This window comes from Lytechinus variegatus, chromosome 2 (assembly GCF_018143015.1).
Source record: "Lytechinus variegatus isolate NC3 chromosome 2, Lvar_3.0, whole genome shotgun sequence".
In the NCBI taxonomy this organism is placed as follows: domain Eukaryota; kingdom Metazoa; phylum Echinodermata; class Echinoidea; order Temnopleuroida; family Toxopneustidae; genus Lytechinus; species Lytechinus variegatus.
The window spans coordinates 81,225,794-81,239,761 of NC_054741.1; the positions used below are offsets into that span (position 1 = coordinate 81,225,794).

A 13,968-nucleotide genomic window follows, 5' to 3' on the forward strand; every position below is an offset into this window, starting at 1 on the left:
ATATACGAAGCCTATAGAGTCATTCAAAGCCAACTTCAAGAAATACCTATCATATTTCAAATAGCAGCCCCCCCCCCCCTCTTTCCGTGTAATAATACCCTCTGCACCTCTGAATAGGAAACTAGATAGAAGGCGCACACTGAATCCTATAAATTATGATTGTTAATGTTATATCTATTAGTAGTAGTAGTAGTAGTAGTATCATTATCATCATTATTATTATCCCAATAAATATCTGTTGCCCCAACCTCACTGTCTCTCTCTTAATTTTCTCTGAAAATCTGTAAAAATTCACTCTTAAACAACAATTGGAGGCAATTCCAAGAACGGAATTACAGCGGTTTTGGTGTCATGTGACATAGTTTTATTCATAGGCAACATACATAGGCTTATGGGCAAATGAGCAAAAATCATTGGCAAGCAAGTTTTACAGTACTCCAAATAGACAAGATCAATTCAGAATGAGTGAGAAACGAGTGATGTGTCAATAATTCATGTCGACCTCTCCACAAACAACGCTAATAATCTATACCAATGTCGATAACCTCTGTAATAAGAGGTAAGTTAACTCGACGACAGAGCTGATTCGTGTCAACCTTAATGTCGACAAAACTTTACACCTCTCGTATTTGCACTGTATTAAGTTGCCCATTCCATCTTTTCATATCTTTGTAATCTAAAATTCGTTGGTGGATAATAATTCAAAATAATTTCATTTAAAACAAGGACCCCCCCCCCCCTTAATGACATGATGATACTGGAGCAAAAGATAGACGCTTATTCATTTTCCATCATTCTTAGAATCAAAATAATGTTCTTGTTCTCCCCCCCCCCTCATTATGACCAGGCTACAGTCCTTCCTGATCAAGGATGTAGGTTCCCATGGCGTATACACCAAGTACACTTTCCTCGCCCGAGTCCTCAATCTGTTCTTCTGGTAGGAGAAAACCGTATGTACCGGTGTCTCGAAGTTCCATCACGTATGAATAAGGAGCCCCCAGGCCACCTTGGTCCTTCTTAGAATTGTATGGTGCATAACCCCAATCATTGCTTGCACCAGCAGCAGCATCTACAAGGGACAAATCATTTAAAAAAACGTTTAATTCACACCGCCCAACTTAAGTCCATCCATGGACCCTACACATTGTCAGTATTACCAAGAGCTTTTATTGGTTTTCATTGACTGAAAAGCACATCTGACCGTTACTATGGTTACTGTATAATAAAACTGACTACGAAAGACTAAAATCAACGAAATGGGAATAAATACCTTCACGAACTAGCTCAGTTCAGTGCCAAAGATTGCCCATCCCATTTCAACATTATTTTCATCATCATTAACAGAATGAACTACAAACCAAGTACTTTTTTTCGAGTGTATATTTGGAATGTTCCGAGAAGTGACCTAAATAATCTCCCAGCCAAATATTGATATGTAAGCCATTTCTAATTTTCTTTTATGCCATTAATAAAATAATATTACTTAATTTAAATTGATTTTTATTATTAATTGTTATTGTTATACAAACACACTATATTCTTATAGCAACAACTTGACAAGCACAAGGTATGATAATACACCAGTGGCGGCCTGGACCAGACTGGAAGAAGAAGAAGTCTTAGTTTTCATGCAGGATAATATGTCTTACATTTTGCCATAATCTAGAGTGTTCTTAGTCCTCTCTTTACGTTTCTCTTTCTACTGATTTCTGTTTCTGTTTCTGTTTGTGGTAACTCCCGTAGGAACTCGGCAGGACAGCATTTTTTGCTGGTAAACGCCAAGCTGGTATACCAATTACCTTGGAAACATTTCTCCCCTTCCTCTCTCTCTTTCTATCTTATTCTCCTTCTATCCTTTAATTTGATGCTTGCATTATTGTTTGTTTTCAATAAATCATTGTATAATCATATATTTTCCCCTTTTCTTACTTGGACATCGTTTTCAGCCTAGTACAGCTTCTCGTGATCCTCTCATGTATATATTATCTGACTGGTTAAACAAATGACAAATGTTTTATAATGTATGTATAAATTAAATCAAATAAACCTCAATCCAATCTATCTATTAGATATAAGACCGTTCTCGTTTTTAGTTTAGTTCAAATCACAACACTCTCTAACGTGAGATAAGGGAGTATAGACACCTACACGGCTCTGAAATTCGAAATTTGTATCAACCCCTCCCCCCCCCCCACACCTTATCCAGAGCCGATGATAATACTCACATAATAACTTAGCTGTTGGTCCTGCTGTGTATTCAGTTCCACTGTAGCTGCGTATACCTTCAACCATCGCTTCTCCTGCAGCTTGCAACTGAGTTATTTATTGAATAAAGAATGAATGTATTACTTATAAAACACTGTGGGAGGAATTCAGATTTCAAAATTTTGGTTATTTTGGTAATTTTCATTCTAAATTATCATTCTTATTAACCATTCACGATGCTTTGAAATTTATTTGTTTTTCTGTTCACAGAATAAAAACTTATTCAATTCAACTCTATTCGAATAAAGATTGATTTTCTCCCATTTTCACGTATTATTTTTTGTACAAAATCATTTGTAATAAAAATATATAAATATGTAACATATTTGCTAAAAGAAAATGCTTGTGACGGGATACACTCTAGCACAATGAACAATACACTGTTATAGAAAATTTATCCTTATAACAAAAGAAGTTCCTGCAATAGAGTCTCGAGAACACCTGTAATCTTACCAGAATACGTAATCTTATAGGAAATTTGTATTTGGTGATGGAACCTTGAAAATTTCCTTAAAGAAAACACCCTTTTCCCTTTTTAAACAGACCTGTTCTGTTAAATTGCAGAAAAAATCCTCTTTAATGAATTTACAGAATGAATCTGTTATTGCTTTCTGCAAAATGTTCTCTTTTTTTCTGTTAAATCATTTTTTGACAATGTAGGAACAAGGAAGAGGGGTGAGAAAGGGGCAAAGAGCAGGGAAGGGGTACATATAAATTTTATTAATAACAAAAATATATATATTTCTGCGATAGAACAAAAGTAACTTCAAATATTACACCTTTAAAGGAATTGTCTACAACTTGTTGTTTTACCTGATCGATGTTATTTGGATCGGGCTCTTCGGCAGAGAAAGACCATGGAGAAATGACAAGCTGGGAATAACTGTGCCAGTCAATAAACCACAAGAAATCTTGACCATTGTCCTTCTTGTCTCGAAGAAAATCAACCACGGCTTCGACCTCACTCTCACTTAAAGTATTTATTCCGTGATAGACATTGGAACAAGGGTATGCACTGGTTCCTAGACCTACATTACAGTATAATAATTATCATTATTATTATTACACTCTTAAAAATATTGGGTAAAAATGTTCCATGAGGGTAATTATGTATCCAACCAACATTGGGCATTTCTTTTAGGCATTTTTATTTATCCAGTGTGATGGAAATTTTGCTCATTCTAAAGTAATTTCTGCTTATATTTTAACCTTACTGGACAATATGCTTCCCGCATTGGGTAAAATACCGCCCAAAATTGGTTGGATACATAATTACCCTCGTGCTGGTTAAAATTTTGCCCAATATTTTTTACAGTGTATTATTGTTGTTGTTACACACATAAAATGTTGGGCAACATACTGTGCAATGTGTTTGGTAACGCCTGGTGGTATATATATATATATATATATATATATATATATATATATATATATATATATATATATTATTTATTTATTTATTTATTTATATAATCTGGGCAATTATTACCGAATTGAGCAAATCTATTACCTAATTATTAGTTTTTATTACCAAATTTAGACAGATTTTATCCAAAAGTTGTGTGGACAGTATGTTGCCCAGGGTTGGTTAAAAGTTGGGCATTTTTTGCCCAACTATACTAGGCGTATACAATAATCATTGTATATTACTATTATTATTATTATCATATCAAAATTTTATTAATAATATCATAATTATTATATCATTATTATAACTATTTTCATTCTGATAGTCTTACCTCCCCATTCATATGGCCAGTTTCTATTAGGATCTGTTCCCATGCAACCAGAACCTGTGACAGCGTTGTTTGAACGGGTCTTGCGCCATAACCGATCCTAGAGGTAAGAATAGACGAGAGGAAGAAATACTACTGCTATTACAAAGATTAAACCTCAATGATTCCATTTCTTAACTTCTTTTCTGCCATGTCTACAAAAAATATAAAGGCTTTTGGTACAGTTTGGGGACGTCTAAATAAAATACTTTGTTGAAGGTGGCGGATCCAGCTTTTGCCAAGGGGGGGGGGGGGGTGTAGGCGGGATAAAAGCTTCATCCGTACTATCCCAGATCGGCCACTCGAAGAGCTAAGGCTCTTTTTTGGGGGAGGGGGCAGTCCTAAAGACAGAAAATCATGTACATTTTTAAAAACTTTACTTTTTCAATCAAATTAAGGTCTAGATAAATATAGTGCGAGTGCGAAGCATTAGTTGGTCGTGTCTTCTTCATGATAACCAAATTCCTCTTCAGTGCTAATTATTTTGAGACCGGAGTAACCCTTTTGATATTTAAGGGGTACATATTAAATGTCACTTTTACCTCAAAAATGAGTTTGTTTTCATTTTTACTTCACACGCTGTGCTTACTCATGATATCGCGATTCACGACGGATTTCGGTTAATTAGAACTTTTAGAATTAGAAATTTTCACTAACGTATCTTAATTATGAGAATGTAGAGGTGCCGTGGCCGAGTGGTCTAAGGCGCCTGGCTATACATGGAAAGTCCGGGGTTCGATCCCCGGGTGCAGCACCTATGCCCGTGAGCAAAGCATTTAATGTACAATGCTCTTTTATCTTGCTTTCATATACTAGTAAATGGAAATGCTATATGCATTATTAAGCATTCTCCCCTCCCCGCCATTATACACCTGCACCCTTACGTTAAGATATGTAGTAAAAAATAATAATTATCATCGTTTTCTGGGGTTGCCACGCAGTCAAGCTTAGCTTATAGTGGCAACCCCTGCAACCTTCTAATAATCGATATGTTTTAATAGAAAATGCAATTTTTTTTCTATGTTTTGCTTGTCAGTTATGTATATATTATTATTGTATTTTCTTTGTTAATGTGTTTATGAAAAAGTGTTGCAGAAACCAATAAATGAAATGAAATTATTGGTAACTAGGTGTGCACTTGTTAAAAAAAATATCTAAAACAATGGCTATTTGCGATAACAAGCAAATATGATGATAACAATTATACCTGCTTCCATAGCACTTAAAACGTATTACATAATATACTGTATATATATATATAGAGAGAGAGAGAGAATAGAATTTGCCAGGTCACCATTTATGATTATGCAACATAGTTATATTACGAAAATTAATTCCGCCAAGGTAGGATTCGAACAAATGACCTTCTGTTTGTAGGACGACTGTCCCATATACTGTAGGCTTCAATTGTAGTCGTACATACTGCATGTCGAATATATCATTTTGGTGAATAATGATAATGATGGTTAATTGTTGTGAAAGGAAATCTTACATCTGTTATGGTATATGTGTATCCATCAGCGTTGAGAGAAGGTACAATGTACCAGTCTAACGTGTCAAAGAATCTTAGGGCTCTAGCATCACCTGCCACATAGTCTTCAAGAAGCTACAAGAAACAAAAGTACAGTGTTGATTAAGATCAGATCTACAGCGTTTGTTACTCTTCAAACCTTTAATGTCATCATGATATTGGTTTATCAGCATGCGCGTAAATATGTACGTCAACAATCATGAATCATTAAAACACTATTTTCTAAGTTTGTTATATCATTTTTTTATTCATACATTATTCAAAATTTGACGATCTAAAATATGATTTTTTTTAATATTCAATAGCAATCCATGCTTTTACGTGCTTTCCAAGTTGACATTGTTCACAAACATACCTTTGAAATAATAAATATTGTCATTTCTCTCCATCGGGATTAAACAAAAAATCTGATCACGTTTATTTGATTGTTCATGTGACATTTTATCATGGAATTTAATTTTATACCTATCATCATTATTTTGTATTGGTTTTTGCGTGCAATGAAACCACTATCTTCGATAAACAATTTGAAATAAACCATGAATAATGAAATTTCGTATACAAGTAATCTTTCACACTCCCTCCCCTCTCTTTCTGTTTCATTAATCCCCTAAATCCTTCCTCATCTTTCTTCCTCCATTATCTGCCATCTTGGTCTATCATTTGATCATATTTTTTCCTCTCACATCATCTTTCTATCCATCATCATTCCTTTCCCTTAAGTATTGTAACCCCGTCTCTTTCAGTCTCTTTAAGGATTAACTTTTAAATCTCAAAAGATTTAAATTCAAATCTTTTACATTTATATCTAAATCGACAAGGTTTAAATCTAAATATAATATTCGGCTCGTCACTATTCACAAACGATCTGGATTTTCCCCCTAAATGTAGAGTGTTCTCTGTATCCGGCTTTAGCGTTTTCTCTCTTTCCACTTCTACGATATCGCGAGGTGCATGGTTTCCAAGACCGCTTCGAATGACCCCATTACAGTTTAATTGGTTTCCACTAGACTAGTTTAAGGACGTAGGTGAGAAAGGGGTCCTATTATTAACCAAATCTAATTAGCCTAACTGCTGTTAAGATCAGTAAATATATCACAATAATTTCAATCTTACTTCTTTTGTGATGTACATGAGAGTAGCAGGTGAAATCCACTCTCTGGCATGGATACCTCCTTCAAAGTACACCCCTTTACGAGTGCCTGAATCCCCACCTGTTCCTCGGATCTATAAGAGAAATTGAGGTTTGTTTCATGCAAGCTATTAATAGAGGGGGTATAAATTTAGCGAGCGAACATCAATTTGACCCTTTATATATTAAAAATCTTATTTTGCGATTTTTTTTTATTTTACATATTGCACCCTTACCGTTTCATTTTCTTTCTTTTTCTTCGTATTAGGGTGACAACCCTCCCCCCCTTGTACGCTAGGGTGCTTAGGATGGATAGCCTACTTTATTTACCGGCTGCTGCGATCTGCATAATTTGAAGATTTACATATTCAAAATGAATTCGTTAAACATCCATTCGAAGGAATTGACAGAAATACTTTTAAAAATATACCAATGTTATTCTGATGTAGATAATAATCTATCATTCTCAAACTATAACAAACGAACTGTATCACAGAGAAAAACTGCTGGATGGGGGGGGGGGGGTCCAAACGGGGACATTTCTTTTTACATCGCGTTTTTTTTTAATATAAATAATAATTTGTTCTGCTTGAATTAACGCCACAATATTTCAAGAATCTACTTAACTTGTCTTTGTGCGCAAGATAGCAATAAACACATCACCTTATCTACATTAACATTCCAGTGACAAGACAAAAGGATATAATCATGCCCATTCTAAATACCGGTATGCCTATTAAAGTTCAGTTTATTCTTAACAAATCTTACATGCAGTGCTGTGCAATAGTTATTATTCCCTACAAAGAATATAAAATTCCAAGTATCTATATTGCAACACAATGTCGAATCATTACTTATATTATTGCTGTTGTTATTTTTTTATAATGAGTGACCATAGAAGTTACATCAAATCTATTTCTTACCTTAATGCCAGAGATAGTTCTACCTTCGTACGATGTTTTAGGGAGTTCGAAGCGGGTTGCGATTGTTGAATATTCGTTAACAATATCCACTACCCATTGTTGGATCTGTGAAGAAAGATTAATTAGTTAAGTAAAGCCATCATTGCATTTTAAACATTAAGCAATCAAAATGAAGAAACAAGATGGAAACCAAGAAAGGATAAACTCGAAAGTTGGGGTTTATTATTTATTTCTGCAAAAAAAAATATTATTCCATCTAATTATTATACATGATTTTTTTCAAAGGTAGCAGCTCTAAATTAAAATGGAAGTGATTAGGGAGAAACGGTGAAGGGTGTTTAAAAATATTTGGAACAAGCCCCGAATCATTTAAATAATCCCGTTTCCTAGAACGGACTCGCGTGTCCGATCTACTAAAGTTTTGAATTGTGAATACAAAGATTGTTAAAGATATGTAACGTCGACCTGGTAAATAAACTATACACAACAAAAAAAGTAAGTCCCCCCTTGAAAAACATCAATAATTTCCAAACCAATGCGAGTTTTTGTTATATTTTAACATGAGCGTGTAGGTAATTTTATAAGCTACCATCTGAGTAAATGTTATGGACGTATTTTACGTCATGCTTCAGTGAGCACCGTCGGAAGGCAAAAATGTCACTTTTCAAAAGTCACAAGCCAAATATCATGACTTTGATTCAATTTCATAGGAACTTATTTCACATTCTCATCATGAAAAATAGTCAGAAGGCTTGTAAAAGGTACTTTCTAAAAGACGATACAACTTTTTTGGCTAAATTTCACGGTTGAATAAACACAAGTCCAAATTTGCTATAATTGGATTTTTTACACATTTTTATCAATAAAAATGATTGAATATGATGACAATTATTTTTGGGAAGAGTATCTTCAACAATATTCATCGTTTTACGGTTCAATGAACATTTATTAAAAACAAAAATACGATTTTCAAATATCATAGGCAAGTAATGTGTCATTTTTGTAACTGATACTGATCTTTTATCATTTTTTTCCGTTATGTTCATGAGCAATTAACATGTTTCAATGATTCAAAGGCGTTTAATTAAACATTCACGCTTGAATGAACATGTGGAATGTGATTAGCTCTTTTTTACGTTATTGGAAAAAATGCAATTTGTAACTATGGATATCTGTCACAAACCTCCTTGCATGGTTCATTTGATTTGATTTTTATGAAAATCCCGATGTTTAATGCATCAGTGAGCACACAATATTCGAAAATTATGCAAATGGGAAGAAAGTTCAATGCCTTGGCCCCACTTTGTGCCGTATCGAATCGTTATTTTGTTGTGCGCGCCTTTTGGATAGTGTTACTCTGAAGCCATGTGCGAAGTTTCATAAAATTTCTGCTGGCAGAAGTAACAAAAACCGTCCATGAAACAAACCCTTATTTCATATTTGTTAAAATTTTGACTTCCTCTCTCATAGACTTGTGTACATTATGGGTGCATATGTTTAAGAATAAGTAACCCCTTATCAAATATGGTGGAACTTTTCTTTAAGGCTGTCTTTGGCAATGTCATTTGGCAGGAATGTTTATCAACCTATCGGCAGAATTCTGTGCAAAAATGAAATTGATTTGTTCATTCATGGATGGGTGAGTTCGCATCAAAGTGGGAAAATGGGTATTTTCAATGTCACAGACTCATTTTAAAGGGGGTAATAAGTTGGATATTTGGGGCCAATTCGGTTTAAAATGTGACTCTAATTGCTGTTGTTTTTATCATCCATGATTTCTATCACCTCACACTTTCCGAACTTTTAACATTTTCATGGTTGAGCGAGCACATTCGAAAACTTGGGAATGAATACTCTTTATACTGCATAAATTTATTCTTTTTCCTAACAATTTCTCATGATCAGTTTAATTCATGGAAAAATCAGGGGTGGATCCAGAATTTTAAAATGGGGGAGGGGCCTATAATCGGGGTAGCCACCAACATTTTCAAATTTTAATAGACCAGTTCGTAATTACTTCATGGGCAATTTTGGTCAAATGACCTTTCATTTCTTTCATCATGATAGGCAGATTTCAAAGCAAGATATTACGTAAGCTTGCCTTACATAGCAGGATGAAGGAATTGAATAGACCAGGTGACCAGAATAGCACACCAATGAACGCTTAATGAATTTATTTGTTGCATTCCTACTTTGAATGCATATCTTAGCATGTTGCACAATGTACTTGACAAACTGTGAAATACTAGTCGTTCGTGGAAGCATTGTTGTTTTTTGTGGATGTAAATAAAAACGACAATTCAAAAGAATATATGAATAATCAAGACATCAAAGTTGGTGCTTATCTCATTAGATTTTAAAGCACCATGTCACTTTAGTGAAAATGACCTTCTGATCATGCGTAGAATCTTTTGATCATGCGCAGAAAGGAACTACGAACTGGCTTATAAGACCTAACAAGTTGTAGAAGATGCTACCACAAATCCTTATAATGATACGTCACAATACAGGGGCCGCGGAACGGTTTTCAAAGTGTGGGGAGGGGCTGAGCCAAAAGTGGGGGGCTGACCATGCAAAAAATCACAATCGTATGGTCAATTTTACATTTTTGTACATGCTTTTGGAAAAAAGTGGGGGCCCCGAGCCCCCCCCCCCACCCAGCTTCTGCGGCCCCTGCAATATTTTCTATTCACTCAACCATGAACATACGATATTAAAATTGTGAGTGGAGTGGCTAAATGATGGACAGTAAAACAGCATTAACACTATAAAATTCACCTAAAAACAACTTTTGCCCAACTTTGTATTTGCACAAGCTGAAAAACGATTCTTGTGACTTTCAAAAATGGTAATTTTTCAATCAATCTTTAATTATTCATGCATGACTCAACCGATCAATCTCATTTTCCCCCAGGAGTTGCTTAATGAGTGTAGAAAACTACCTACGAAATATCATATCTCAAAATAATTCCGTTCAAAAGTTACCGCAATTTTACCGCAATTGGGGACTTACTTTTTTTGTTTTGTATACTTACATGTATATATGTATTGGCAAAAATTGTCATTTCTTGACTGTTTTCAGCGAAACCAAACAGAGAAAAAGAAAAAGACGAAGAAAGTCAACCTGGGGTAGCACCAGTGTATTTAGAACGGTGAAGTAAATGTGTCGTAATTTTCCTCATTTGAATAATAGGGATATTACCCAGATTTGCGATTGAAATGGGGCAAATTCTACCACAAAGTAAAAGCTGAAAGGTCTTTGTCGAATATTGGTGAACTGGGACAGATGATCGTCGTAAAATTCTGAGATGAAGAAAAAAACTGCAAATATGTCATTTGTCCAAAGTCCAGGACGACACGGCTGTTTTTATTCACCGATTTTCGACAAAGACTTCTGACAAAGACTACTTTGTCGTGAAGATATTTTGACAATTCTCTACGTTCCAGAAAGCGTCTGATTAGTGTTGTGAAAACTCCCTAAAGTAGAGTTGAACGACGAAAACCTCTCTTTTTGATGTTCTTCTTGCTTCATTATTCCTTTTCTCCTATTACTTTAACTTCTTAGAGAGTCATTGGGGCGTGCCCACCCCCCCCCCTGTATCAACCATCTCTTATTTCTTCTCTTTAATATAGAAGATAAAAGAATGAATGATTATTGAATGCTCACCTCATCGTAATCGTGGTATACTGTATAGTCAAATGTGCTCAGATCTTGAGTCGAAAGCTGTCGTTCTATCCTCTCCTTTTCTTGATCACGGATAAGTTGACCGACATCCTTGATCATGGTGCTAACTTGCATCCTTTTAACATTGAAGAGATCTAGCAAGTTGGATCGAAGTCGATTTGGTACCATGATATCCACTGTACTACCCGGGATATTCTTGACGTCAGACCAGAAGTCGAGCTGTCAGAAGTATTTTGTAAATATATTGATTTGTTATTCCTTTTTTTCATTAACTTTTATAATTCTACTCCTTTCTACTTCCTTCTCATCTTTTCTCCACCTCTTTATCCTTCTTTTTCGTGTTGTTATTGTTATTGACGTTGTTATTATTATCATTGTTATTATTATTAATATTTTATTATCATTATCATTATTATCATCAATCATCGTCACCATTGTTCTCATTTATATCCTTAAGCTCAATGCAAATAAATTCACATGAACATTTATTTTCTTCCATTTTAAAAATGTATTCATTTTTCCTAAACATATATTCATACAAAAATCACTGTCATGTAGAATATAAATATGTACATGTTAGGTTTATCATGGACCTAATACAATGTGATAGGACCATGGGTTTATAAAAGAAGGCGCATACCCTTAAAACCTTTTTTTTTCTTTTTTTTCAACTCATCATTCTCATTATTAAAAACCTTCATATTCGTCTTTCGAAATGACAAAATGATTCGCCACTGTCTATGGCAATATTGTCTTATATATAAACCAGCCGTGCATGCGTTTAATAAGTATTTCGTTTTGTGATCATTAACTGGATGAATTTCAAGCTTTTAACTTCGACTTGTTTCTTGTTTTCTTCTCCCATAGTGTTTCAAGCCGCACACTTAATCAGACAATTCCCATAAACTACGTTCCCATGGTTTGCTTTAGAAGCATGCAACAATTACCAGTCTCAATAGACCTCTTTCTTTCATAATTTATCATGGGTAATGAAAAGTTTATCTTGAAATCATGGAATTGTTTTATTTCCCAGCTATAATCATCCATGCAATGAACATACAAACCTCATCGGCCATACTGGTCTCCATATCCCTCAGCCATTGTCTGTGTTCATCCGTACGAGGAGTAACACGAAGAACTTGGTATCTATCAGCGTAATGAAAGAGACAAAGAGTTGTGGGAAATGCAAAGCCTTAATTTTACTTTTACTGGTCATTTTAGAGATCTGCAAAAGAATGTCAGATCTGTTAAAAATTATCGAGATACTAAAACCTCTTCCACAGGCACACAAAAAACTTATTAATTAATTTATTTATTTATTTATTTATTTGTTTATTTAATTATTCATTTATTTATTTATTTATTCATTCATTCATTCATTCATTTATTTATTCATTTATTATTATTATTATTATTATTGGGGTGGCAAAGTCTTGAAGGGGCGCAATTTCTTGACAGTGTGAGATCCTCGGCTAGAGAGCTATACAAGCGACCGACGGTAAAGGGACCTTTTGAAAAATCAGATTTTACAGAGAATCCAAACACAGATTTTATGTGAATTAAACATAGTTAAAATTATCTGCGAAGAAAATAATCATAACTAATGAAAACTATTGATTTTACTAATTGAAGAACAGAGCGAGCTAGCACTTCTGAATACATTTAGGTTTTCACGTCTAATCTATTAGATTTTGTATTGCGATTTTGTTGACTAAAAATATAAGAAGTCACATGCAATATCCTTTCTTATTCATTTATTCATAAATCTTTGATAATATTTTAATTAAATGAGTAGACTTCAACGAGAAAACGGGGAAAGATTCATCAACATCCGATGAAAATAATGAAGTTATGGTTAATGAAATAATAGCAATAACTGTTATTCTTCGTCCAATTTTTTTGACAATTTTAGTATTGTGTTTGTCTGATATTTTTCTGTTAAAGAATGCATCGAGAATATCGACGTCAGCACAGTGAAAATCAAAAGAACGAGTATTAAATAGAGAGAAGGTTATAAATGCGAGTGGTGAATATCATATAGAATTAGATTGCAAGAATTCAAGGCAGGAGTATGACCTTCAAAATCAATCAAGATTGTACATTAATGACAAGCTAAATATTAAAAAAAGTCTGGGTATAAATGAAAATAAAGTATTTAAATAATTATGAATTAAATAACTATAGAAATCCATAACATAACGTTTGTTCAATTATAATTATGTAATATTTTATCTCTCTGATTATCTTACTTTTTATTTTATAATGTGCTGTAATTATTGACAATAGACCAGGGATCCATTTCAAGGCATACCTCTTATCGTATTAACAGTTGTTGATCAAGTCTTTTCTCTCCGAAGATAAAGATAATTTGAACTTACCCACTATAGTCCTTGGCCGCAAAGGCCGAGACGGTTAGAGCTAGAACCACTACGATGCTCCTCATCTTTCCGATGCAGCGATTCAAATAAATTAGAAATCAAATTCTTCGTAAGAAAAGAACCCATGTTTTCCCGATTCTTGAGAAAATTAACGGCTGCTGCAACAATTACGCCTAAATCGGATCTTTATCAAGATTAGACGATAAGATAATCACCGATGTATGATAACTTTGGGGAGAATCAACGCTTTCATGCATTATCAACGATTAAGAACTAGTT

The 13,968-nt window shown here is 34.2% G+C and overlaps 1 protein-coding gene across 1 annotated transcript; it reads right to left on the bottom strand.

Annotated features, from left to right (window-relative positions):
• Window positions 1–339: 339 nt before the first annotated feature.
• On the bottom strand, window positions 340–13,783 carry LOC121409234 (carboxypeptidase B-like). The gene is made up of 10 exons (XM_041601101.1): window positions 13,690–13,783; window positions 12,376–12,457; window positions 11,294–11,530; window positions 7,627–7,731; window positions 6,688–6,798; window positions 5,533–5,646; window positions 4,005–4,101; window positions 3,079–3,293; window positions 2,226–2,313; window positions 340–1,069 (listed from the first exon to the last, which is right to left on the bottom strand). The coding sequence occupies exons 1-10, from the start codon at window positions 13,752–13,754 to the stop codon at window positions 849–851; spliced, it is 1,335 nt and encodes a 444-aa protein (XP_041457035.1). The 5' UTR covers window positions 13,755–13,783; the 3' UTR covers window positions 340–848.
• Between the last annotated feature and the right edge of the window lie 185 nt (window positions 13,784–13,968).

Coding starts and splice junctions, on each gene's coding strand:
- LOC121409234 (XM_041601101.1), bottom strand. CDS start 13,754: ATGAGGAGCATCGTAGTGGTTCTAGCTCTAACCGTCTCGGCCTTTGCG. Junction 4,102..5,532: donor ACACATATACCATAACAGAT/GTAAGATTTCCT, acceptor TCTTACCTCTAG/GATCGGTTATGGCGCAAGAC. Junction 2,314..3,078: donor ATCCAAATAACATCGATCAG/GTAAAACAACAA, acceptor TAAATAACTCAG/TTGCAAGCTGCAGGAGAAGC.